This window comes from Parasteatoda tepidariorum, chromosome 4 (assembly GCF_043381705.1).
Source record: "Parasteatoda tepidariorum isolate YZ-2023 chromosome 4, CAS_Ptep_4.0, whole genome shotgun sequence".
NCBI lineage: Eukaryota > Metazoa > Arthropoda > Arachnida > Araneae > Theridiidae > Parasteatoda > Parasteatoda tepidariorum.
In genome coordinates this window covers 35,640,503-35,665,039 of record NC_092207.1, presented here as the reverse complement: position 1 = coordinate 35,665,039, position 24,537 = coordinate 35,640,503, and the positions used below count along the sequence as shown (strand labels likewise).

Sequence of the window (24,537 nt, the reverse complement as noted above, 5' to 3'; positions counted from 1 at the left end):
AATATTTTTTAAAGATAAATTAATGTAAAATAAAGAAATTCATTTTTTTTTTAAATTTTAAAATGCTTTTTTTTTACGATGGTATTTTTTGAGTATCATTTAAATCTCTTTTTCGCTAGTCATTCTTTCATTGAGGAAACTTATTCAATTTTAGGGAATTTTCTAAAATGTAGAAAAACTAGGAGAATTTTAATTAAACCAGTAGATGAGAAAAAAAAAAAAAAACTGGCAAAATCCAGCAGAGTCCATCTTCTGAATTTTATACTAGATATTGATAAGGAAAGTGAAAACTCATTTAAATATATGAAGCCATAAAATCTATCTTTAATAAGAAAATTATTTTAAAACTTTTTGTACTTGTGCAATTGAACGAACATGTTATTGAAAATACAGTAAAAGCCTGATTATGAGGAATTAAATGGAATGGAAATTTTGGAAAGCAAATAAAATTGATGAACCTAAAATTTTGTTTTTTTCAAAATATAAATCAGACACTTGCTTTTTTCAGACATTTTCTTATCGAACATGTCGGATCATTATTAAAACATATATATATATAAAAAAAAAATACATTTTAATAATAATTTTTCAATAAACTAAAGCTTTTGGGTCACAAATAGAATAGCTCTCCATTTAGAATTTGATAACTTTTGCATATTCCATATAGTCAATTTTTGTTGTAGTTAATTATTTTAGCACCATATTCTTAACTACAATACAACATAAAGTGAGATGATTGCCTTACTATATGAGTAATAAGTAAAAAAAATTTAATAAACTTATTTGTTATCCCCGTGGCAGAATCGCGACATTGTCACAGAACCTAACACAGTTCTTGCAGAAAGATTTTTCATTTGGAAATTTTTTTTATTTATTTTTCTTTTCTGCAGAAATTTTTGAAAGATTTTATCTTTTCTTCAGAATTATGCAAATTAGATGCCTTTGCCGCGCTTTGGAGTGGAATGCTGCTATTACTATTGATTTCCACATAGCTTTTATAATCCAATACTTTAAATGCGATATTTTTTAATACATTATTCATTACAACTAAATTCCGAAATGAAAACATGCATTTTACTAACCTCTTTTCGAAGAGTCTGATTCGCGTAATTCTGTCGTCGATCTTTTTTCGGTAGTTACTACTACTACGGATTTTATTATTTTGTACTGTGATGATGAAGTACAAAATGTGGAAAAGGAATTACAGTCGGACTTCTATTTTACGAACTTCCATTTTGCAAATTTTTTCGAGGAACCAAGAAAATTCTGGAAATTTCTTCGTAAAATAGCTTCCAAATAGCGAAGTAAATTTCCTATTTAACGAATTTTTCTTTGAGATCCACTTTCCTTATTTTCCAAAATATTGCTGAACATTTCAAACTTGTTAACTCATTTTATGGGGGAAATGATCTTGAATTAATTTTCGAAGCCACTGCTTCCTCTAAAAGTTATTTTAGAGAAAGCAGTAGAGTCCCTTTCCCCTTTTTGTTTGCATTTCAAATGAAAAACTCAGACCAAATGAACGGATTTTATCAGTAGCAATTAAACTTAATAACACATGTGGTAATGCATGTTTAAAATTACTTTTACAATAAATGCAACTATAATTTTATGCATAAATTTAGCTTTTTTTTTAGCTGAAAATGTAAGTAGCATGATAGTGTATGTAGCAATATATAATGTTTTTGCTCTATTCTTGCTATCGTGCAGATTTCTTTTATGGTTAAGAGTTATAAAATGAATAGTAGATACTAGTTTACAAGTTAATGGCGCATCCATTGATTTTTTAATTATGCCTAGTGTTTATGAATTTAAAGCCTGTTTTGTGTTTAAGTATTTCAAAAGGTGATTTTCTATTGAACGAATTTTCCATAGAACGAACTTATTATCGGGATTTAACGACTTCGTTAAATAGAGGTTCGACTGAAGTATGTTATTCACCTACAAAATTTGAGAATAATGCCATAATGTTAGAGTAAGAAAAATATTACATATTCAATTAAAAAAATTATTTTATTTGATCCGAATTTTTTTTATTTTTAAAGTTGACACTTCTGTTACTATAAATTAGTAACATGTATATTTGTTATTTTTATAAGAATCTTTCAGAAAGATATTAGTATTAGAGAAGTATGTTACAGAAAGCCTGAAAAAATTCTGCCACAGGGTTTGTCAAGCACTTTCTAATGAGAGCTATCAGAAAATCATACAGATGTTATTTTTGCAAACATTTAATGAATAAGTATATACACTTTCCCACTTTCTAAATAACATAACTAGTTTTCATTTAAAAAAACAAAATTCATCTATTTGAAAGATCAAAATGACTATATTGCAACTGTTGAATAAACAATAAAGGACAGTGGAATTTTATTATGTATATTTCAGTATCATGTCATACCATAATAACGACAAATAAAGAGATCTCAGTTCATGCTGAACCTCGAGTAAAAACAGCTCAACATACAAAAAAATTATCCCTGTAATTATGTCCTTATTCTTGCATTCTATAAATCGGATATAAAATGAGCAAAATGCTTACATATAAGAAATTTTGAGTGCCATAATTATATTAATCAATTAAAAAATATTAATAGAAAGTCACAATAATCGTATACTAAAAACATCATTAATTTAATAACTTGGTAGAAAATATCTAGCCATTAATCACTGAAAAGGCAACAAGTCTCTACAGACAGATAATTTAAAAAATTTTATTACCTAATTGTGCGATTCAAAACAAGTTGGCAATTATTCTATCCTATTTAAGAAATATTTTTAAAAAAATTATGTGGAAAAAGATGCAAATGTGAAAAATAACTGCAGAAAAAACAATTTAAATTTTCAGCGGCAAAGAGAGAAATAAAAGTGATTACGTGTAGAAAAATAATTCTGAACCTCATAATGATAACATAAAATATTTTAATTTGAAAAACGATGCAGACATAGTGGAAAAAGCAACTGGAAAAAATGAAGTCAAATTATGATTGTGAATTGAGAGCATTAAAATAAATTTATTCAAAATTTTTATTTGGTAACAACTTTGTATTAACAATGCAGAAATGGTCAATGATAAATAATGAAAAAAAAAAAAAANAAAAAAAAAAAAAAAAAAAAAAAAAAACCACACAAAACTACGTCAATTGAAAAAAAAAAAAAGTGGTTGGTATAGTTTATATATTTTTTAAAAATGTACCAGGACATATAAAAAAGATACCACTGGATCAGGATTAACTTAGCTCTAAGTCTATTGCCAAGTAAATCCTTTTTTTTTCATTAAATATTAATTATTTAAACAAACAAACTTCAAAAAATTATTTTTTTTAAAGCTTTATTAATGTAGTATAAATTAAAAATTGCATTATTAAACAAATATTTATATTTTTTTCAAAAATACTTATTTGAAGTTAATTTATAAATTATTTTTATGTAAGTGAGTTTCTTATCCAAATCGCTGTGAGCATTTAAAACAAATCATATATTTCTTCTTCTTAGATTGAGCTGTTTCTCTCCTGATTTTACGTTAGAAATTAAGTTTAAAAGTTATTAGTTTAATCTCGGATGCAAATACAGAACAAAATTAGGGTTTAACAGTGAATTTAATATTCAAAATCAACCAATAATTTATTTGCTCCTCTAAATATTTAGCACATATTTAACAGAAATTTGAACCCTTATAACTAATTAGCACAATTCACGTAAATTTACGAAACTCCTAGTTATTCATAAAACTGAATTACATAGTAGCCAGGGAAAATGTTGTAAACAATTGAAAAAGGCAATGATTTTAATTCAATGATTTTTTCCCCTGCTGTTTAAACATCTCTACCTTATTTATAATTTGTAAAAAAAAATAATTACTTAAAAAAAAAAAAGAAGAGTAGGCTCATAGTAATAAAAATTGAGAAAAAATAAGTCTTAAAAATTAAACTTTACAATAAATTAATTTTAACAGGAATATAATAACCTGATAGAAATATACACAATTCCATAGGGTAAAAAAAAAAATTTGTACCTCAGTCTTCCTTAATATCAAATTGTCCTAGCTAGACCACAAATAAATAACAAAGATGGTTAACAGGTGTTTATGTACTTTACATTGAAATATACCTTAATACTTATATAAACTAAGAAAATAAAGATAGTATAATTTATACTATCAGTTTTTTAAAATGCTAGCTTTTCATTGTTATTTAAGCAGAATTCTCACAGTATGTAATCAGTTTTATGCACTCCATTTTCTGTTAATTGTGAACCACTGCATAGCACTACGCAGAAACATTGTGCACCAAAAAAATGATTTAAACATAACGTCAACAAATTTAATTTATAAATGTTATAAACATTGAAAAACAGTATGATTAAAATGTCACAGATGAAAATATGTTTAGATAAAATAGATATTTGAGGTATACTGTACATCATTTGTCATTTGTAATATTAATATACTAGTATCTACTCCTGCTGCCAGAGCGATCTCTTCTTTCAAAATCATAAGACCTATTGTCCTTAGAACTATGGCTATGTTTGTTCCTACTATGTCGATCATCATCACTGTTTCTATGATGTGAACTGTGACTTCTATGTTTAGAATGTTCTAATCTTTCTTTAGATCGGCGTTTCTCTTTTCTCCGTTTTTCTCCATCACGCCTGTGATGCTTTGAATCAACTGGGCTTCTGCTTCGAGCTCTGTGGCTGGTATATCTGTCTGAAGAAGAATGTGACTGACGAGATGAAGATCCGTGCATGTCTCGTTCCCGCCGCTGTCTTTCTTTTTCTCGTTCGATAGCTTCCGACAAATCCATTCCATAACGAGAATCACCGCGTTCACGAGGAACCCGAGAAGATCCTTCCCTGACGCGATCGTAATCCTCGACTTTTTCCTCAACTTGGCGTTCCTCGTCCTGATACTCTACCTCACCTTCAGTAACATCTTGTGGTTTAGATGTGATGTTACACTTTGTACGAGCACGCCAGTCTGAAAGCTTCTTCTCTAAGTCTTTCTGAATCGGGACAGGTATGCGAGGAAATAAAGTTGAAAACCATTCCAGTTTGGACAGGAAATGCCTTAACATTTCACCAATGGTCATGACTTGTCCTGATCCCGCCTTCACATCAACTTCTTCGTCATCTTCTAAATATGGCTCATACCAATCCCACAAGTCACTTGGTGGCTGGGTATATCGTATATACATAAAACCTAGTGCCCTTATGTACGGTGAATCACCATGATTTATAAGTCCAACAACTTGTTTACGTGTCAATTTTAGTGTAAAAAGCTTGTACAGTATACAAAAAGCAGTTGAAACTATACCACCAGCGCCAACTCCACGCACACCACCACACATGCCAGTCTGTCCTGACGTTTTACGACTGCCTTTCTCCCACGGTTCTAAATGGGTAACTTGATAATATATCTCATCAATAACTTCATGATATGTCTTTAACTGGTATAAATTTACTTTAAAATAATGAGACGATAGAATATTAGTAAGTATAAGATTATTCAAGTTCATAGTTTTTTCATTACCCCACATCGGTAGAGTGTTATTCTTTTTGTCAGCAATTCCAGGAGCCATTTTCTTTATAAACACTATGGTGTGATAACTAAATGTAATTTACATTAAAAATTCTTTAGAATAGTAATTTATGTATGATAGTAATAGCTAAAATATTACAAGCAACTAACGAAAGATTCACAACAAAAAGTTTGTTTGTAGTCGTTAGTAGTAAAGTTACAGTTAAGACCGAACATAATCGATTTTGAAGTTTTATTTCATGTTTTAAAACAAATATTTTCTAAATGTGAGATAAAACCTTATTTTAAATATTTATACACTTACAATTCAAATAATTTTTAACTTATAATGTAGTTTCATAAGGAAATGATATTTTGTAGAGTTTTAGGCGGTTGCCTATGTCAGAGTTACGTACTAAACATTTGATTATTTAAAACTATCTGCAATCAAAAACTATCTAAATAATAGTTTTTATTTAATTTCAATATTTTTATTAAAATATGAATATTATTTTTTTATTTTTGAAATTTGAATTTGCAGCGCCTCTAGTGGCGAGTTGACTTGTAAGTTTCTATTTAATGTTTGTTTATGTTTCGCTTTCGTGTAAACAGTTTTATTCGCGTAAACTCTTATTTAATAAGTATTCAAAATTATCTTAAAAATGTAAAACTTTGTGATTTTAGTGGTTCATTTGATGTTTTTCCTGTGTGTCAATTGTATCTAGTTTCAAGTCTATTCTGTGTTTTTTGTTCGTAACGTGTACAATGTCAGAGGCCGAGCTTCGGACGATGATACTGAACTTTAGAGTTAGTGACTTGGTGGTTTTGCTTTCATTTGCTGGGCGAAATAAAAGTGGAAAGAAACAGGAATTACAGAGTCGTGCTTTGGATTTACTAAAATTAAAATCTTCTGCTGTGCAACATAAAATTCAAGAGCTTCACAATCGCAGATATAATAACCAACTAGTTGCTAGACCCAGTAATTATGACATGCTCGAAAGGCCTCATAGTGATCGGCCCCCTCATCACTACGACAGTCACGTCAATAGTAGTTACCCCAACCATTATAACACGAATGTTAGACCACCAGTAAGCCAACATCCTAGTACTGGTTACCCAGTGGCAAAATCATACATACCACCACCGCCTCTCTCCAGTTCTAACTCTATTCCACATTATTCTTCATATGTTGATGTTAAGTTCAAAGATTTGCCATTTTTTGATGTACTGTATGAAATTCAGAAACCTTCTAACCTTGTGAACTCTACAAATGATCGGTATCAAGAAACTACTTTTTATTTTACATTAACATCGCAACAAGCCAATGATATTGCATTGTCTCGTAATGCAAGTGGTAATTATGACTGTCAAATTTTACTTCGCTTTTGTCTATCAGAGTCTGCTACTGAACAAGAAGATAACTTTCCTCCAAGCATTTGTGTTAAAGTCAATGGAAAGCTCGTGCCATTACCCAATCCAATACCAACAAACAGACCTGGTGTAGAACCAAAACGCCCTAGCAAGCCAGTTAATATAACTGCGCTTTCAAAACTTGCACCTTCAATTACGAATATGATTACTATTTCGTGGTCTTTTACCTATGGGAGATCGTATGTTTTTGGTATATACGTTGCCAAACAACTCACATCTAGTACTTTATTGTATCGCTTAAAAAGCGCTGGTATTAGGAATGCTGAATATACAACTGCGATGATTCGCGAAAAACTGCAGGAAGGGCAGGATTGTGAAATAGCTACAACAAGCCTGCGTGGATCGTTGTTATGTCCTCTCGGTAAAATTAAAATGGAGTTACCTTGTCGTGCTACGACCTGCACCCATATCCAGTGTTTCGACGCATCACTGTACATTCAGATGAATGAGAAAAAACCAAAGTGGATTTGTCCGGTGTGCGACAAATCAGCACTCTTTAAAACGTTGGTTCTAGATGGATTATTTATGGACATTTCTTCTAGAGTGTCACCAGAGGTAACTGAAGTGCAATTTAATGAAGATGGCTCTTGGACTCCAATAATGCCAAAGAAAGAGGTCAAAGAAACTCCAAAAGCTTCTGAAGAGAGCGGTGCGAAAAAGAAAACAAAATCTGTAGAAATCGTTGATCTATCAGACAATGACAGTGAAGAGGAAGCATGGAATAAATCTCTTTCTAAAGAGACTACTAAAGACTTACAAACACCAGCAACACCAAAATCAGCCACACCTCCTCTAATATTTTTATCACCAGACACTCCTGTGACCACTTCTAATTCGTACATCCCAACGTCCACCAATCGCCTTAGTCCATATCCAGAATCTTTAGCAGTATCAAATATTATGAGTGACACCTACGATCCTTTATGTATCTTGCCAGATTCATCAGTACCATCTACCTCATCTACTAGTTCTGGCTTGAGTACTCCACAATACCCAATTATCCCTTATCTCGATAATCCATACAGTTCATATAATGACCAAATCGAGACTAACGAGAATCAGTCTGCTTACAATAACTTTGACTTTTTCTCATTGTTGAATACTCCTGAAGGAGAACTAGATAAAGGAAAAGACAGTGATCGAGTACATAGTACACCTGATGTCATTTCATTAGATTAATTGGTGTTCATTACAGATTTTTTTTAAAAAAATACTCTAGGTGCTTTGCAGAGGCTTAAAGTATTAGTTCTGTATGTTGTTTGGCAACATTTAATCATACACAAACTTCTATGTTTTATTTTAATTGATCGAACTCTTTAAGTTCAACATGGTGCTTTAAGTACCCTAGAAAAATGTCAAGGTATATTATTTAAATGTTATAATACAATATGATTTGGATGTTCTTAATACTCGTTTGATTTTGTAAAGATTTACTCTTGATTTTCCTTAATTTTAAGAACAAAAATATTTAAAGGGAGAGCAAATAGAAAGCTGGCGTGAAGTTAAACACTACTACAATAATTAGTATCAACTTAATAGGTACTACAGTAATTAATTTATTAGGTTTAAAACTACTATATATCTATTATGTCTTTCTTGGTAAACGTGGTACAATAATTTGAGTATTAAAAACACCATGTAATTTGTTCGCCTTCTTTTGGCAACTGTATTCGTTATAAATATTGCAATTTTATTTGCTGATTGTCTTTCCCTTTTTATTAGCACAGAACTTTGTATTCATAAAATATGAACTTGGACTTTTTAACAAAAATTTAGTATGTTCAACATTTATATGTTTCTAAATTTTGTACATTTTGTTTCTAAAAAAAGCTTTATGCCAGTTCTATTAAGATAAATATGGTTGTAAAATAACTGTAGATATGTTATTATATAAACCACAAGAAATATTAAGCCATAAAACGATCAAGAGTAATCCAGATGTCGAGATATCATGTAATTCGAGTTGTATATTCAATCTTATTAATTTATTCTAAATAATTTTTTAAAGCATTCCAGAAGTTCTGAGTTACATTTGATTAAGTAGTTATTGTTTAATATCCTTGGAGATTACCAAAGAAAAACTAATTATTTTATAATTTGCTGAATGTACATAATTTATTTGTTTGTTTGATTGTTCAAGCCTAAATCTTATGATGAGATTTAGGCATTCATTAATGTCACTTTTAATGTGAATGACAAATTCATTAGTATATATGAAAAGATATAGTATTTTAATTTTTTATTTCTTTTTTTATTACTTTGAACTCTTATAAATTTATCTGTATTAAATTATGAGTGTTGAATTTCACATGATTTATAGATTTTAATTTAACAGCTTAAATGACTGTAGAAAATTAATAAAACAAAAATAAATTGTAAAAAGAGTTAACTAGTAATTTTATTTAAAATTCCATTTGTTGTTATTTTTCTTCGACATATTATTATGATTTTGCCAATATATTATTTTTACCATACAGTGTGCAAAGTAGGTTAATTTTTAATAAGCTATTGAAAAAAAAAGGTATATAAATTCGAGTCAGCAATCATAACTATAATTGCATTTAAAAAGTTATGCTGATTTTTATTTACAGTATAAATAACCACTTTTTATCTGTTTTTCCCAAAAGAACATATATTGAGAGTTGGTCTAAATGGTCATGAGAGTGAATTTTCACCTTCCTGGAATTCAATAAATAAAAAATAATATTCTGTTTTTAAAATTATAATTTTTTTTGCTTGAAATAATCACAAATAGTACTTATTACATCTTTGTGTCAAATTTAAATCTACACTTATTTATTAGCAAAGCATAAAAGTTGCTTTTTTAAATTTAATTTTTATCAACTGGTATTTATTTATGTATTTTCTTTCGTTATTATTATTTTCTTTTGTTGCTATTATAATTAAAAGACGCAGCACAAAAAAAAAAAATGCTTTAGCAAATTAAAAAAGGTAGTTCATTATTGCTTTTGTGCTCAAACTAGATTTAATTTAAAGAATTTTAATAAAGCATAATTTCTATTAATGTTTATTGTCATAATACTTTTCTAAAATTTGAAAAAAAATTATATAAAATGGTTAATAATAGTTTAATAAATAGTTTTTCTGGTTGCACTCTTTTTATAAAATTTCAGCAAAGGCAGAATTTTTTTGGTGACCAAAATTATAAAAGAAAATAAAAATTAGGAAATCAAAACAATGTGTATTACGGCAATAACAATGTCAAATAAAATAAGATCTTAAGTTTTCAATGATTTTAGAAGTTATGGTTTCATAAGTGAAAAAGGGATGTCATTATTTTTGTTCTAAATGAAGGAAAAATGCTGTAGCCTTACATCAAAACACTTCACTTTACTGTGGCACTCTAATCTAAGCGTATAAAGTTGAATTCAAGATGAAACTGAGTTAGGAATTGATGATAAACTTGATTGATAATAGCTAACTAGAGAGTGAAGTTCTGCGTCCTGTACTTGTAGACACTCGTTGTTGGGCTGAGTTCAGTTACGTCTTTTATAAGAGAGAGTTGTTCGGTTGCAGAACTTTGTTAGTGCCGTCTAAATTTTTTTATTTCAAATAAGTAAATAAAAATAACATTTGCTACAGATTTAAAATAGGGACTGTTACAGACAGACTAGGGCTCATATTATGTTCTGTTTTCTTTTTTTAAATTTAAGTTAAAATCACTAGGGCAGAAGTTATTTTCACACTAAAGAAATTTGGATGATGCTTACAAAGTTTTCAAACTGGATGAATTATCTCTGTTGAAGTATTTAGATGCATGAGGATTTGTGGTCTGGAGAGTATTTATTGGCAGTAGCTCAAATTGTTAAAAATTAAGGTAATTCTTAAAATAGTCATTTTATGCCACACAGTCTGAAAAAAATCTAACTAAGCTCAAGCCAAATGATTTAAATGCAATATTGATATCTTTTCATTTAATGTAATATGATTTTGAAATGCTACTAATCTGCCTATACCTTTTACCACACTTTTAAGCCATGTCTTGTCCACTTCCATGTTAAAACCGATAGACATTTATGATTATCATGACTTCAGCATCTTTGGTCCATTTTGATTAGAGGTTCAATGATGTTCCCTTTACCAAACTGAATTCTTTACATCTTTACAAAAATTCTTATTCATAATGGTACCAAATTTATTATATTGATTTATTTTCACGGAAATTTGCCTTTTGGCTTTTAATATTCTCCAACCCTTGAAAATATTTTTTACAAAATCTTTAGAAAACAGACTCTTCAAAAACTCCCGTCCTCAAGTTATGCTATCAAATTTGTATAGTGATTCATTTTTGTAAATTTTATTTCCTTTTAGTCTTTACGAGTGTGTGTGTGTAAACAATTATTAACTATTAAATCAAACCTAATATTTTTTTGAAGTGCTCGTGGAATTAGGTCTGTTATTTTTTTTAAGGAATATTTTACAAGTATATAACAAATTAGTGGGCATTGCATAGTTAGTTTTTGAAAGTCGCAATTATAGGTATGCAAAATATAAGTTAATGAGGAATAAGACAGTACGTACTGGATACATAATCTGAAATACGTAAACACCCAAAATTTGCTCTGTCTTTACAGTGGTATCAAGTATAAAGATCTATAATTTTTATTAATTCATCCTAAATAATTTTTTAAGGTATAGCAGAAGTGTTGTGTAGCATTTGATCAAGAGATTGAATTATTGATTGATTATTTAATGTAGTTACAGTGCACTCTCGATTATCCGTGTGCGGATTATCCGTGCTCATTCCGGAGTCACACAGAAAATATAAAAAGTTATAACACTACCAAATTTTTGGAAGCAATATTCGTTATTGGATTGCAGTATATGGAATATCAGCAGCATGCTCAAAGGTAAACTCATCTACGTTATCACGATCTTGGAGAAAGATCATACCGCTTGATAAACAATCCTCTTCAGATGTTCAAGAAAAATATGATAACAGTATTCTCGGACAAGCAAAAGAAATCTAAGGTTTCGAAATTCTTGATGAAGAAAATTTAGAAGATTGGTTTCAAAGCGATGCATGTGAGCCTGGCTTCCAGTATTTGACTGATGAAGACATCGTTATGTTGTTAAATCAAATAGTGATGATAGTAACTGATGCAGAAGATGTAGTAAATGAATGAAATACAATTTCTCATTCTGCTGCTCTGTGGAAACTTTATTAGATTATATGGCAGGATTTGATTACGGAGCCATTACTGCGGCTCGTAAAATATGTGTATCGATATATGGCGAAGACGCATTACACATTTTTTAATAAGGAAAATTCCTAGTTTGATGCTATGCATGCAAGTGTCAGTAATTTTTATATTTTTTGTACTGATATTGAAATTTTCTTTAATAAAAGGAGTTTTCGGATTATCCGTGTTTTTCGATTGTCCGTGTGACCTGTCCCAATGATTAACCCGGATAATCGGGAGTGCACTGTATCTATTTAGGAGCACCAACCAACATACTGCTAATTTTTCTTTGCTTAAAGAAGCATGTTTTTAAGGATGGAAACAACAGAAAGGCACTTGTACATCAGAGAAATTAACAAAATTTCTCTCTCTCTCTCAAAAAAAAGCACTATTCCATTAAATTTTTTTTTAATTGCAACTTGCCAAGCAGATAGTGCCATTTCAAAGCAGAAAGGTGGTAGTAGTACTAATGCTAAATTATATACAATATTATACAACTTTTAAAAATTATATACAATTTTTAAAAATTAAACAAAACAAGTTGATATGCTTATAGTATGCATATTTTGATGTAAAGATTTTACACACTTTTGCATACTAATCACTAAATAATTCAATAAAATCCTTGATAATGTTAATTGCAAACTTGTATTTAAACAGAAATTTTGCCTTTCATTCAAAATAAATAGTTGTTAAATTTGTCATTGGCTTTATGAAGAGTATTATGTTTATGTTAAGTTAAATGACAGTTAATGTATTTCCTAATAAGTGTTGCATTGAGCTATTCAGCAGCTAATGGTTGCTATGTTATGCTGAGTTTCTTGACAGTTATTGAGAACAGTATTTCATCTTGAGATTTTCAGCATCTTTTGAGAGCAATGTTATATTGTGTTTCATTGGTATTTATTTATATTGTGTATTAATTTAGTTATGACTATCAAAATTTTAATTGGAAAGAGTTTATTTTCACATTATTGTAATTAATTTCCAGCTTATAATGTAAATTAAATTTAACAATCAACTTTGATGAAGCTATCAGTTTAATGAATTATTTTTATACATAATTTTTATAAAACCTTTGAAAAAGTTAGATTTTGTAAAAGATATATTTATGTTTGATAAATTGCATTAGTTATTAAGGAAGATTTATTTAATAATTAGGTTTAAGAGATAAATTTATTTGTGATGAAAATATTAGTCTTAAATGGCGCAATCTAAACAATTTTCGATAAGAGTCGGTCACTTAGAAATCCCTCACCTGTTTTTAGCCTCATCTTTCCTTGACTTATTTTGAACATAATAAATGCTTTGCATTAGAAACAATTTATAGTGTTGTAAATTATAGATAAAACAGAAATATATAAAATGAAAGTTTAAATATTTTTTTACTCAAAAATGCATCTTAAAAATGATGCTCTACTAGTTCATTTTTGATTGATCAATTTCCTCTTCTAAGGATTAGAATTGATCGAAGTGGGCATGTTATATTTTAATCTTGTTTTTTATTAATAACGATGATGAATATTGAAATAATTTTTCACAAGTTTCAATTGTTTTTACATGAATTTAGAATAGCTTAGTACATAAGTATGTTCAGATTTTTGTAATTACTCATTTGTGAAATTTTTTATTTTATTTTAAGCAATAAAATTTGAAATTTTTTTTAAAAATTTTTATGTGAGTGATAAATAAACAGAGCGTTATAACCCAAATGTGTGTTGTGGTGGCTCCCCTTAAAGCAGGGTTCAAAAAATCCGTTTTTTTTCCTTCTTCTTTAAAAAAAAAAAAAAAAAAAACCCAGCCCACATTAGTAATTTTCAATTTTGCCTGGGAATAAGTGGGTTTATTTCCTGAAAAGACCCAATTTCGCTTTGAGATAAGAGAGTTTTTCAAATTTATTTTACATGCATACTTATATCAACTAAATATTAAAATAAGATAAAATATATACTGAAACAATTTTGCTTTATTATTACCAAAGAGATTAATAAAAGAAATAATTATGAGAGTAATTATTTCAGTCACTTTTCTTCCTCCTAAATGTATAATGACCCACGTAATAATTGCAGATGTAAAGCATGGTATGTGATTAATTTTTAATTCTGTATCAACACATAACTTATATGAATGGATTGTATACATTCATGAAATGAAATGCACATATCTTTTTGTAGCATATGGTATGTTCATTTGTATTTTTCTATGTACGAATTCTTTATAACTTTTATAATGTACAAAAAATTATCAACTTTTATCTTTATTATATTTTCTGAAATGAGTTTAAAAAGATAATACATTTTAAATAATTGTTTTCTAAGCATTCAATTACATATTTTAAGATTTTAATGAACGTGCAGAAATGCTAATTTAATAATTATATACAAAAGAGCATATCCTAAATAACTAATATTTCTGATACGTGTACACATTCCATTAATAAATCATTTCATTTTGTGTTCAGTGTACAATTTAATCTTTCTAAATCTTTAATCTTTCTAATTAATTTACGAAATAAAATATTAGCAAGCAAAAATAAGATTCATAACTTTTTAAATATTATAAATATTCGGTACTCATTAAAATGTATTAAATTTTAACTTCTCTCAAGTGTTATGACAATTTCATTAAACTAAAAATTACAAATTTCTGAAAGTGTCTTTTTATTTAATTTCATTGAAAGATTTAAATATCACTGAAAGTTTTCTATTTATCAATCCCTAAGTGAATTCTCAATTTGAACTGAGTCCAGCTGCCATAAGAAAAGCAGTGAATAATTGAGTAATTAGATGAGATGTTTTGGCTTTCAACTAAATTATGGATTTCTGCCAATTATGGGTTCAATATTCTGAACTTAATCTTTAAACAGATATTTTTGCAAAATGTGTAGTAGATGGAAACGGGTAGAGGTTGTAACAGAAATCTTAAAATAAAATGGTGATATTTTTGTCGAATATTTTAAAATAATCATTACGGAATTTTTTTTTAACCGAAAACTTTATTTCAGATTCTTTGTCTAAAATTATCATATTCATTTAAAAATATTGAATGAATATGTATATATATTTTAACAAACCCTTAAGGGTTTGTTAAAGATCTGAAGGGTCACCATCTAAATAAATAACGCATTAAGTGTAATATGTATGCATACTGCACAAAATTAATTTTATAGATAAGTAATGTATTGTATTATATAAATATGTGTTTTTAATCGAGTACTTTATTTTTTTCACATATTCAGTTCATTTATATTAAATTTTGTTTGAAAAAATAAGATATCATATAATTTTGTATGAAAGTTACTATAAGTTAAATTATAAGTTGATAATTTCAAGGAACAATATGGTTTATTAATGGCAAATAAAATTAATTGGAAATTATAAAATGTGAAAAAAAGCTCAATTGGCATAAAGATGGGCTTTTTCAAGTGGGTCAAATCTGAAGAAACCTGTTGTGATTTTTCGGACTGCTTAAGAAGCTTTTCAAAAAGTTTCTCCATTTTAATCTTGAAATGCTTTTGGTGTTTGAGTTGTTATAAAACAAAGAAACGAGTGTTAACTGAAACTTTCAGTAGTATAAGCATTGCAAATATAAAGAAGTTTAGAATGTTTTTAATTTTATCTTGTTCTTATAACATTATTTTATAGGTTACAGCCCCACAAATCTACTTATGTTAAAGATTTTGTTAATTTAAAGTTTTTTTTCTTTTAATTTTGTGAATTTTTATGTAAATGAATACTTACTAATCATTTTAAATGATTGAATCACAAAGATTATGGCTAAAAAGATTGAGAATCCCCAGTGCTTGTTAAACAACCTGTTTTTCCAAACTATTTTTATTACTTTGCTTCAGTATTTATGTGGGTGCACTGTTGTTTTAATACTTTATTCTAAATTAATATGTGCAAGAAAGTTTTTATCAATGTGTTAAGAGTAAAACTTAAAATGTATTTAATTTTTGATATCTTACACATTGGGTATTAAACATTTTTTCTGGTTGATCAAAGTTTCTCACTCTTACTATAAATCTAGAACGGATGAACTGGGATGATCATTTGTTAATTGATTTCTTTATGATGATTGCTTAGAATTGAGAAAAAAAAACTTTCACAGTAATGTTTTTAATAAATTTAATATTAAATAAATAATAAAATTCGTGTGCAGTGGTATATTAATTTACTTCAATAGCATGTAGCAAATACCTTGGTTTTCCCACTGAAATTGTTATGATTTAATTTTAAATTAAATTTATAATTGAAAAGAAAAATAATTTTTTTTTGAAAGTTTGCTTCAGTTTGTTGCTGATTACTTGGTTCATTTTGCAAATCTTGATGTAATTTTGATAATCTATTTTATTTTTCATATTCATGTAATTTCGATATTCTATTTTATTTTTCATATCCTTATTGTGGAGAGTTTTTGATTTTTTTTTTCAATAAAAGATGCTTAAGAAATGTTTTATCTGCAATGGATCAACAATTTATCTGCTGTGGATGAACACTTCATTAGCAATAGATCATTTTTATCTGCAATATTGATTGAACTCTGTATGGAAAATAAAACTATTTGTTAAACAATCATTACCCTTTTCTGTGAGTATATTTTTTATAATGTTTTATGTTCTTGGTTTTTAATAACTAAATGATTTTCATGATTATGAATATATTATATAATATAATGATTTTTATGAATATATTATTTAAAGTTATTTTACTGTATTACCAGAAAGTGAATACGTAAGCATTATTTTAATTTACTCATTTAAATATAATCTCAGCAATTATCTATACATTATTAATCTTTTAATTGAAAAGGTAAATGAATTTAAACTATATTATAAATTTTTCCTTCAGTAAAGTTTCAATTAATTTATTTTCAAAATAATGACGTAAGCTATTTTATTTTCATTTCATTCTTTTAAAAATAATTACATAATAAGCATTAAATTTAAATTTATTTTTTAAGATAAAGGCATAGTACTTTACTAAAAAGAAAAGTGAAATTGAAGAGTCAGCTGACAATAAAAACTAAGATTAATATATATAAATAAATGATCTTTTTTGGTTATTTTGTTTATTGAAATATATATTTTCAAAAAAGCATATAAGATTGTAGGTGATAAAAAATTGTTTAGCTGGATGTCATTGAAGAAATGTAACCATAATTAATTCCAAAGGAACACTCACAGTATTTTTTTTAACAATTGAAATAGCACTCTCTTAGGAAAGTAAATAGTAATACACCATATAATATTTTATACACACATTTCTACATATTGTAATAAATAGTTAAGTTTTAAGTTAAAATTATAATACTACAATAAATTATACTCTACAGTCATTTGTTAAACAAATTGTTTTGACAGTGATCTGTTTTTCCTTTACAATTTTAGTGTTCTTTTGTATTTTAAATAAGTTGTTTAAACTAACTTTTTTCATTAGTGAATAAAGTTTTGCAAAAATATGTATATTCGCACAAGATTTGTAACCTACTTTTAACAATTTCTAATTAATATCATGTGGGGAAAAAAATTCTGAAATTAAAGGCTACTTTTATTGAATATAAATCAGAGACATAATTTATACTTGTTGTGTGGAATGTGATGTTTTATTTGTTAACAAGGAAAAGTGGTGTTTTAGTTGTGTTTTGCCTTTTGTATTTACAGTATATTTGTTGATAAAAAGTGTTTTTTTTGTTAAAAAAAAAGGAATTTTTGTTTTATGTTCTGGCATCAGATAAAATTACAGATTTTTTTGAATTGGAATTACAGCTCATATAGTTTACTAGTCATGAAATATTCTCATAAAAATTTTTACCGATGAATGATGTGCTTAAAATGTTAGTAAAAATTTTAAAGTTAAAATGAAATCTCACTGTGTTTTTTTGCATGATACTAATTCTATAAACATTTACATTTTGGGATGATAGTAATTCTAAAAATATATATAATTCGAAAAAAAGGAGAGGAAGGAAAAATAGGTTTCTGATGATACATTTTAATTTTGCAATAATGATAATAATAATAAAAGCAAAATTTTTTTGCATGAAAGTTTTATTTATTAAGTTTATATTTGCAAATTTCTTTCACCCATAATGTATATATTGTATTAAAAAATCAACATTATATTTGAAATCCTCAAAATTTTCAAAAGAACCCACCACATATTACTAAGTACCAGTATTACTGTAGTGGCAATAAAATTATGAAAAGTTACTTATTTTTGGCAACCTACCACAAAGTGCTCAACTTTGCGCACAGGTCGTCGAGCTACCAAAGCAGAGGAGCCATCCCCTCTGCAGAGGATCAAAATTGTGGTGGCATGTCTTCGGGTCATCCTCAGGGATGTTTCCCAGACCATCGCCAATAGCCCATTGTGCCGCTTTAGTGCGACGCAAATAAAATGCCTACCTACCTATTTTGAGAATTGCGTGCTATTCATTGAAAAGAATTATGAAACTGATAAAATAATTATATTAATGCATTTTTTTGTGTCAATAAAGTGCAAGCATTAATATGATACATTAAAGGTGAAAAATTCATTTAATTTTTTTCAAGTTGCCATATTATTTCCTACTAAGGGCTATTTCATTTAATGAAGGAGCATTCAAAGAACAGCTTTAAGGGAACCACTGTAGCAAGAAACTTGTATATTTTGTCTTTGCATAAATTATTTTGGTGTTAATTATACAATTTCTTATAGATAATGTAAATTTTACATATGTTTTAATTTCAAATTAATGATTTAAATTTTTTATTTATATGAATTATTTCAAAAATGTTAGAAAATAGATACTTTGTATATTTTATATTGTGTACGTTTAACAATGATGTGAGCCTGTATGTTCACTTATTTTCATGTCGATGAATGCTTTCATAACTCTTTTTTAAATTAATTTTGTCAATTTTTTTAGTTGCCTTTTTCTACAAATACATAAATTAATTTTTAAAGATTTAGAGTAGCCACAGTAAATAAACATAGCATATTTTTATGTCCCTTTGAACTGGGCTAAACCCAACTACACTTGCTTCATTTTTTATATAATAGAAAATATAATTAACGATTCTTTATAAAATAAATATTTAAAATGAAGTTGCAATCACATTCTGAAAAAATATTAATAATTTATAACAAAATTTTTATCAATCACAGTTAAAAGTTTAAAAAGTTTTTTTTGTTGCAAAATTTGTATTAAATAATTATTTTTTTTTTTAAATAATATATCGACAAGTTGTTAATTTTTACAGTAATTGGTCAGTATGAAAGAAAATTAAAAATTTTATTATTTTATTTTTTCACTATATTATTTGTGATATTATTATTTTTTAATATCTGTTTTATCTGCAAAGTTGCTACAGTATTTATTCTATAATCCAAGAACATGGCCTCATGTAATCTTAAGAGAACTACACTAAGATAATTTGGGTGAATTAGAGTAAATGTTTCATAAACACATTGTATTTAAGAACCACTTTGTATTTTACACACTAAAGCATTTCTATGTACATTCTATTGATCTCATTTCATTTTAGTAAAATGAATTTTTATTTATTATTTTATTTATTTTCATTGTCACATAAATTTTAATTAACCTGTATTTTAATTTATATTTATTGTAAATAGTTTAATAAAGATATTTATTAAAAAGTGTCTTTTTTATATTTATCTATCCTCATATTTATCTGTGTTTCATTTTATCTTTATTTACTGTCTAGCTTTGATAAAACTGGTCAAGTTTGTTTAGTATCTTGTCTGCTAAAATATTTAAAATCAAGGATAGATTTTTTTTTTAAAAAAATGTGTTGTTAAATAATTTAAAGTTAATTAAAATCTTTTATTTCTGTAAATATTGTATAAAATGTCAAGCAAAAAAAAATTCATACTATATATTTATATTAGTATATTTGTTCTTTAACATATAAACTTTTATGTTTTTAAAAAAGGGATTTTTAGAAAAAATCTATGTATTAAAAGCTAGTTTTCATCTTATTTGCTTTCAAAGTTTAAGTGCAAATAAACAATGTGTACACGGCTTTCCAACTCTGTTTTTATCAGATTATCTTTTTTTTTATCTTACTAAAACAACAAAATGTCTATTAACTAATTTTCCTGCGAATCTAATTTAATTGTTATTTAAATTGAGTTCTAATTTCACCTTAAGTTGTATATATTTTAAATTTAAAAAGGATATTTTATACTATACTCATTTAAAATATATAAATAGAGGAATACTTACTTTTCATAAACTGCTATTTTGTTATTCTATTTTGTGTGACAAAACCTTTATTTCTCGCTACTTTCAATGTATTATATAAAACAAAAATGATCGAAACTTGTTAACTCTTCGTTATAAATTGAATTAATTTTGCTGCTGTATTTTAAATTTAAGACTATTCAACTATAAATCATAACTTTTTTTTACAAATAAATCCACAATTTTAAAAAATAATTACAACATGAAGCAATGATGCTAAAAAGTGAAACAACTATTTAGCATAACAAATAGTGTATACTGCAATTATTTTTTGAAGTTGGAGTTTTGTAAGATTTAGGTTTGGAAGTTGGAGTTTTTTAAAATTAGATAGACTGAAAGATCTGTTTATCCTTGTTTAATTGTGAACATTAAAGTTTTTCAAAGTTATAAATAATGTAAACTACAATTAGTTTAGAGAAGTATTTATTTATAAGGATTGAAATTTTTGAAGAATCTGTTTCCCCCTCTCCTTTAAGTTTTAATATTAAGAACTTTCTTGAATATTAATTACTTTCTATATTAGACATATGAAGGATGTAATGATTATGGAAATTCTATGAATTATCTATAAAGCCAATTACAATCCTATAAATAATCAACAAAGCCAACCATTATTCCATAAATTATCTATAAAGCCAAGTAGATCTTTGTTTTTTTTTCACCTTTCTTTTATATCAGAATATATAATTGAATAAATGTTCTGCATTGAGAGTTATTAAAAAGACCATAGTCTCATAGTTCCTCCCCCCTCTCACACTATTTACCACAGAGGAGAAGACTGATTTTACATTTGCTTCCAGTTCTAGAACTAAACACAGTTACTTTGTCCTCAGTCAGAAATATTTTAAATAAAAAGAATTTTTTAGACTTACCTTGTTTGGTCCACAATTTTTTATTGACATTTTTTATTTAGTCTTCTCAATTTCTTTTTCTCTTAATTGTTGAATAATTGTCATTATTTTATTAACTAAAACAATAGTTTTAATTGATATTTTGAAACATTTTTATGTTATAAAAGTTAAAATCTTGTAAAAAATGAATTGCATAGACCTGTAAAAAATACACATAAATGTTTCTTCCCAAACACATTGTTACATGCATTTTACAAGCTAGACTGGTTTTGTGTTAGAGTAGTGCAAAAAACATAGTAAAAGGAGCAAAAAAATTTTTTTTATACAGGAATCTGTTTTGCTACAATTAGCAAGCACTATACTTTTTGATACGCACGCAATAGGTAAGTAGTTCTTGATTGGATGTAAAATGAAGAAAAATATAATTCATTCAATGGAGTTTCAGTGAAAAGTTATGGCGGAAAAAAAAAAAAAAAACAGGGAAGGAGTTAAATACGGCCACTACGTGTAAAAAGTAATAAAAAAGAGAAGTGGATATCTAAAATTTTCCTCATTTCGCCCTTCGTGGGTAATACTTGTTAAAAATTGTAAAGCAATTATTTTTTTACCACTTTTATTACTACCTTATACATTTTTCTGCATTTTAAATTTAAGATCTTGTTTTGTTATCCTCCAACATGAAGTTACCTATAAGTGCTGCACAAATCCTAAAAATAGCACCTGAAAGAAGTAAAGTTTTCTTTGTGTTGGCAGTGTTTATCCACTTCTATGAAATTGACTAAAAGTGTATCATGCAGATTCTAACAATAACATAAAATTAGATGAATTTTTCTTTGTGCTGGAAGTAATGCTTGCAAGTATTGCTGCTTATGAAAAATGTGCATCATACAGACCTAATAATAATATCTTTACTTATGTTTGAATTTTCATTCTACTGACCTAGAAATGCGGGGGCCCAAGACACAGAACTGCCAGGGGCTCCCTGGTTGTTACTTTAAACAAAATGTATGTGTTTTTTAATGAAGTGTTTTTAAATTATTTATATATAAGTAAATTACATAATAAGAAGATAAATCAAAATTATTAAAGCTATAGAAACTACACTATTTTTCATTGTTTTTATAAGTAAATTACGATATTCGAGCTTGATATCTATTTCAGTCATCATCAATTCATAACTTTAAACAATTCTTAAGCAAATACACAAAAAGAAATTATTTGTAACTTTTAGAGGGCCCCCAGAAATGAGAGGGCCCTTAGCCTGGGCCTCTCAGGCTTTATGATAAATCAGGCGCGGGGCAAAGGCACGAATAAATAAGCCTTTTTTGTCCTATTACCATTGTTAGTACCCAGAACTATAAGAGACTGGGCCGCTGATGATAGTACTGAATTTGCTTATTTGTGCGTTTTGTGTTATTTTTTAAATATTTTACTTAATAATATTATGTGTAATCATTATTGTGGCTATTTGAAATTAACAAGTGTCCATGTCTTTTTTTTTCTTCTTCTGTATTTGACGTTACATTGAAGGATGAATGAAGGAGATACGAACAAAAAGAAAATTTCGATACATTTTACTTGTTTGTTCTTTAACCTGTCTCTTTTTCATAACTCAATCTTGAAGGTTGACCTTAAATGTACAATTATTGTCGTCTTTTGATAAATAAAGGGACTCAGGCAGAAAACGTACATTCTCTGAATAAACAAACTTTTTTTTCTCTGATGGATTTGGATTTTTGACACTCAATATTGAAGTTAGGAGACCTGTCGTAGTTTTGGGCCTCTTGATGATGATTTCACTTTTTGTGTACGAAATACATTAGATAAGGTAAACACCATGCCAGATAACTATAACTTATTTATCAGTATAATTTTTATAGTTTTAACCTTATTAACTGTTCTAATTTAATGGCATTTCCCCCATCTTTTTTTTTTTTTAGTTAAACTAGCATTTTAAAGCAATATTAAACGAGGAGTTGTATTTTATTTAATCAAAACCTGGATAAAATAATCAGAATCTGGGTAAAATAAAGCCAGCGGAAATGAAATATAACTCAATAGACAGTATAGGTTCTCGAATTTCGAGCAAAAAAAAAAAAAAAGCATTGTTTGAGAGATAGACATTTTTCGAAAATTCTTTTGTCACTTAATAATCATCATACTAAGCGAGTTAACATTTTTAGAATATTAAAAATTCTTATTAATGTATAAATTTTTTTTTGTTTTGTTATCTGCCTATTGTATATTTTAAAGAAATCCTTTTTCCTGTTTCAAATTTATCATACTTTCCACTCCTAGAGTAAATAGCTAATTTTTTTGAGAAATGTTTTTATTTTGAATGATGATGTTGATTTTTGTTTTATTGTACCTAATTTCATTATCATAAACCATGTAAATCCAGTTTGTTTATCAAGCCATTAAAGCTCGTGTTTAAATGTTTGAATAATATAATATGTTCTATGCCATAATTGAAAGCTGTGAAATCGGCTGGGATTTATTTATTGAGCTTTATATATTGATTTTAATTGGTGAAAAATGTGTAACACTTTGAAATGCAATGCAAAATCTCAAGTTATATGGGATGTTAAAATAAAGCACATTCTTACAAATTTATTTACTATAAAAAATTTTTTTAAAGAAAAAAAAAAGTAAATTGATCAACCTTGTTACCCGCAGCCTTTGATGAAACTTAATTGAAATAAATTCTAAAAATAGCTTGTGTCAAAAATAGAATGCCCGTGAGCTGAGAACTTTTGGAGCGTTTCCTAAATAGGTATGGGTATTACGGTTTTAGAGCGTTGGAGCATTAATGGATTCATTATGTATATTTCCGTATTGCTGTTCATTGAAAACATGATGATAAAATATAAACATTAGACTTACCAAACATAGCTCATCTAAATTTCCAAAAAGAACTTCGGGTTCAGCAAACATTGCAAAACCTTCCACCTGTATTTTCTTCAAAGGCTCCATGAACACCTTAAATACAACGATTGCAATATTATTAAAATTTTATATTTGGTATTGACATTTTAATATGTATTAAACTTGCATTTTGACTTTATTTCTGCTTAAATCAGTTGTTAAATATTTTCAAATCTAGATTTTAGTCATTCAAAAGTAGAACGTGAAGAAATAAGTATATATTGCAAAAATTTTTCATGCAAACATTAATTTTTTGTGAGTGATAATTGAGTATGTTTCAAATATTTTAGTTCATTTGTGCAAGGGATATTTGAATAAGTTTCAAAGATTATTCTTTAATTTCTGATGATAATTATGC

At 27.3% G+C, this 24,537-nt stretch overlaps 3 protein-coding genes across 3 annotated transcripts in view; 1 reads left to right on the top strand and 2 right to left on the bottom strand.

The window, feature by feature from the left end:
- LOC107437838 (uncharacterized) overlaps positions 1-24,537 on the bottom strand; it is a 327,128-nt gene that overhangs the window by 15,537 nt on the left and 287,054 nt on the right. The window contains exon 15 of the mRNA XM_016049967.3: positions 24,138-24,233. Within this exon, the coding sequence (XP_015905453.2) occupies positions 24,138-24,233 (96 nt within the window). The remainder of the gene's footprint in view (positions 1-24,137; positions 24,234-24,537) is intronic.
- On the bottom strand, positions 1,995-5,733 carry LOC107437865 (pre-mRNA-splicing factor 38B). Its single transcript, XM_016049996.3, has one exon. It carries the CDS (start codon positions 5,577-5,579, stop codon positions 4,449-4,451), a length of 1,131 nt encoding a protein of 376 aa, XP_015905482.1. The 5' UTR covers positions 5,580-5,733; the 3' UTR covers positions 1,995-4,448.
- LOC107437857 (E3 SUMO-protein ligase PIAS2) lies at positions 6,073-9,338 on the top strand. The gene has a single exon (XM_016049985.4). It carries the CDS (start codon positions 6,284-6,286, stop codon positions 8,126-8,128), a length of 1,845 nt encoding a protein of 614 aa, XP_015905471.1. The 5' UTR covers positions 6,073-6,283; the 3' UTR covers positions 8,129-9,338.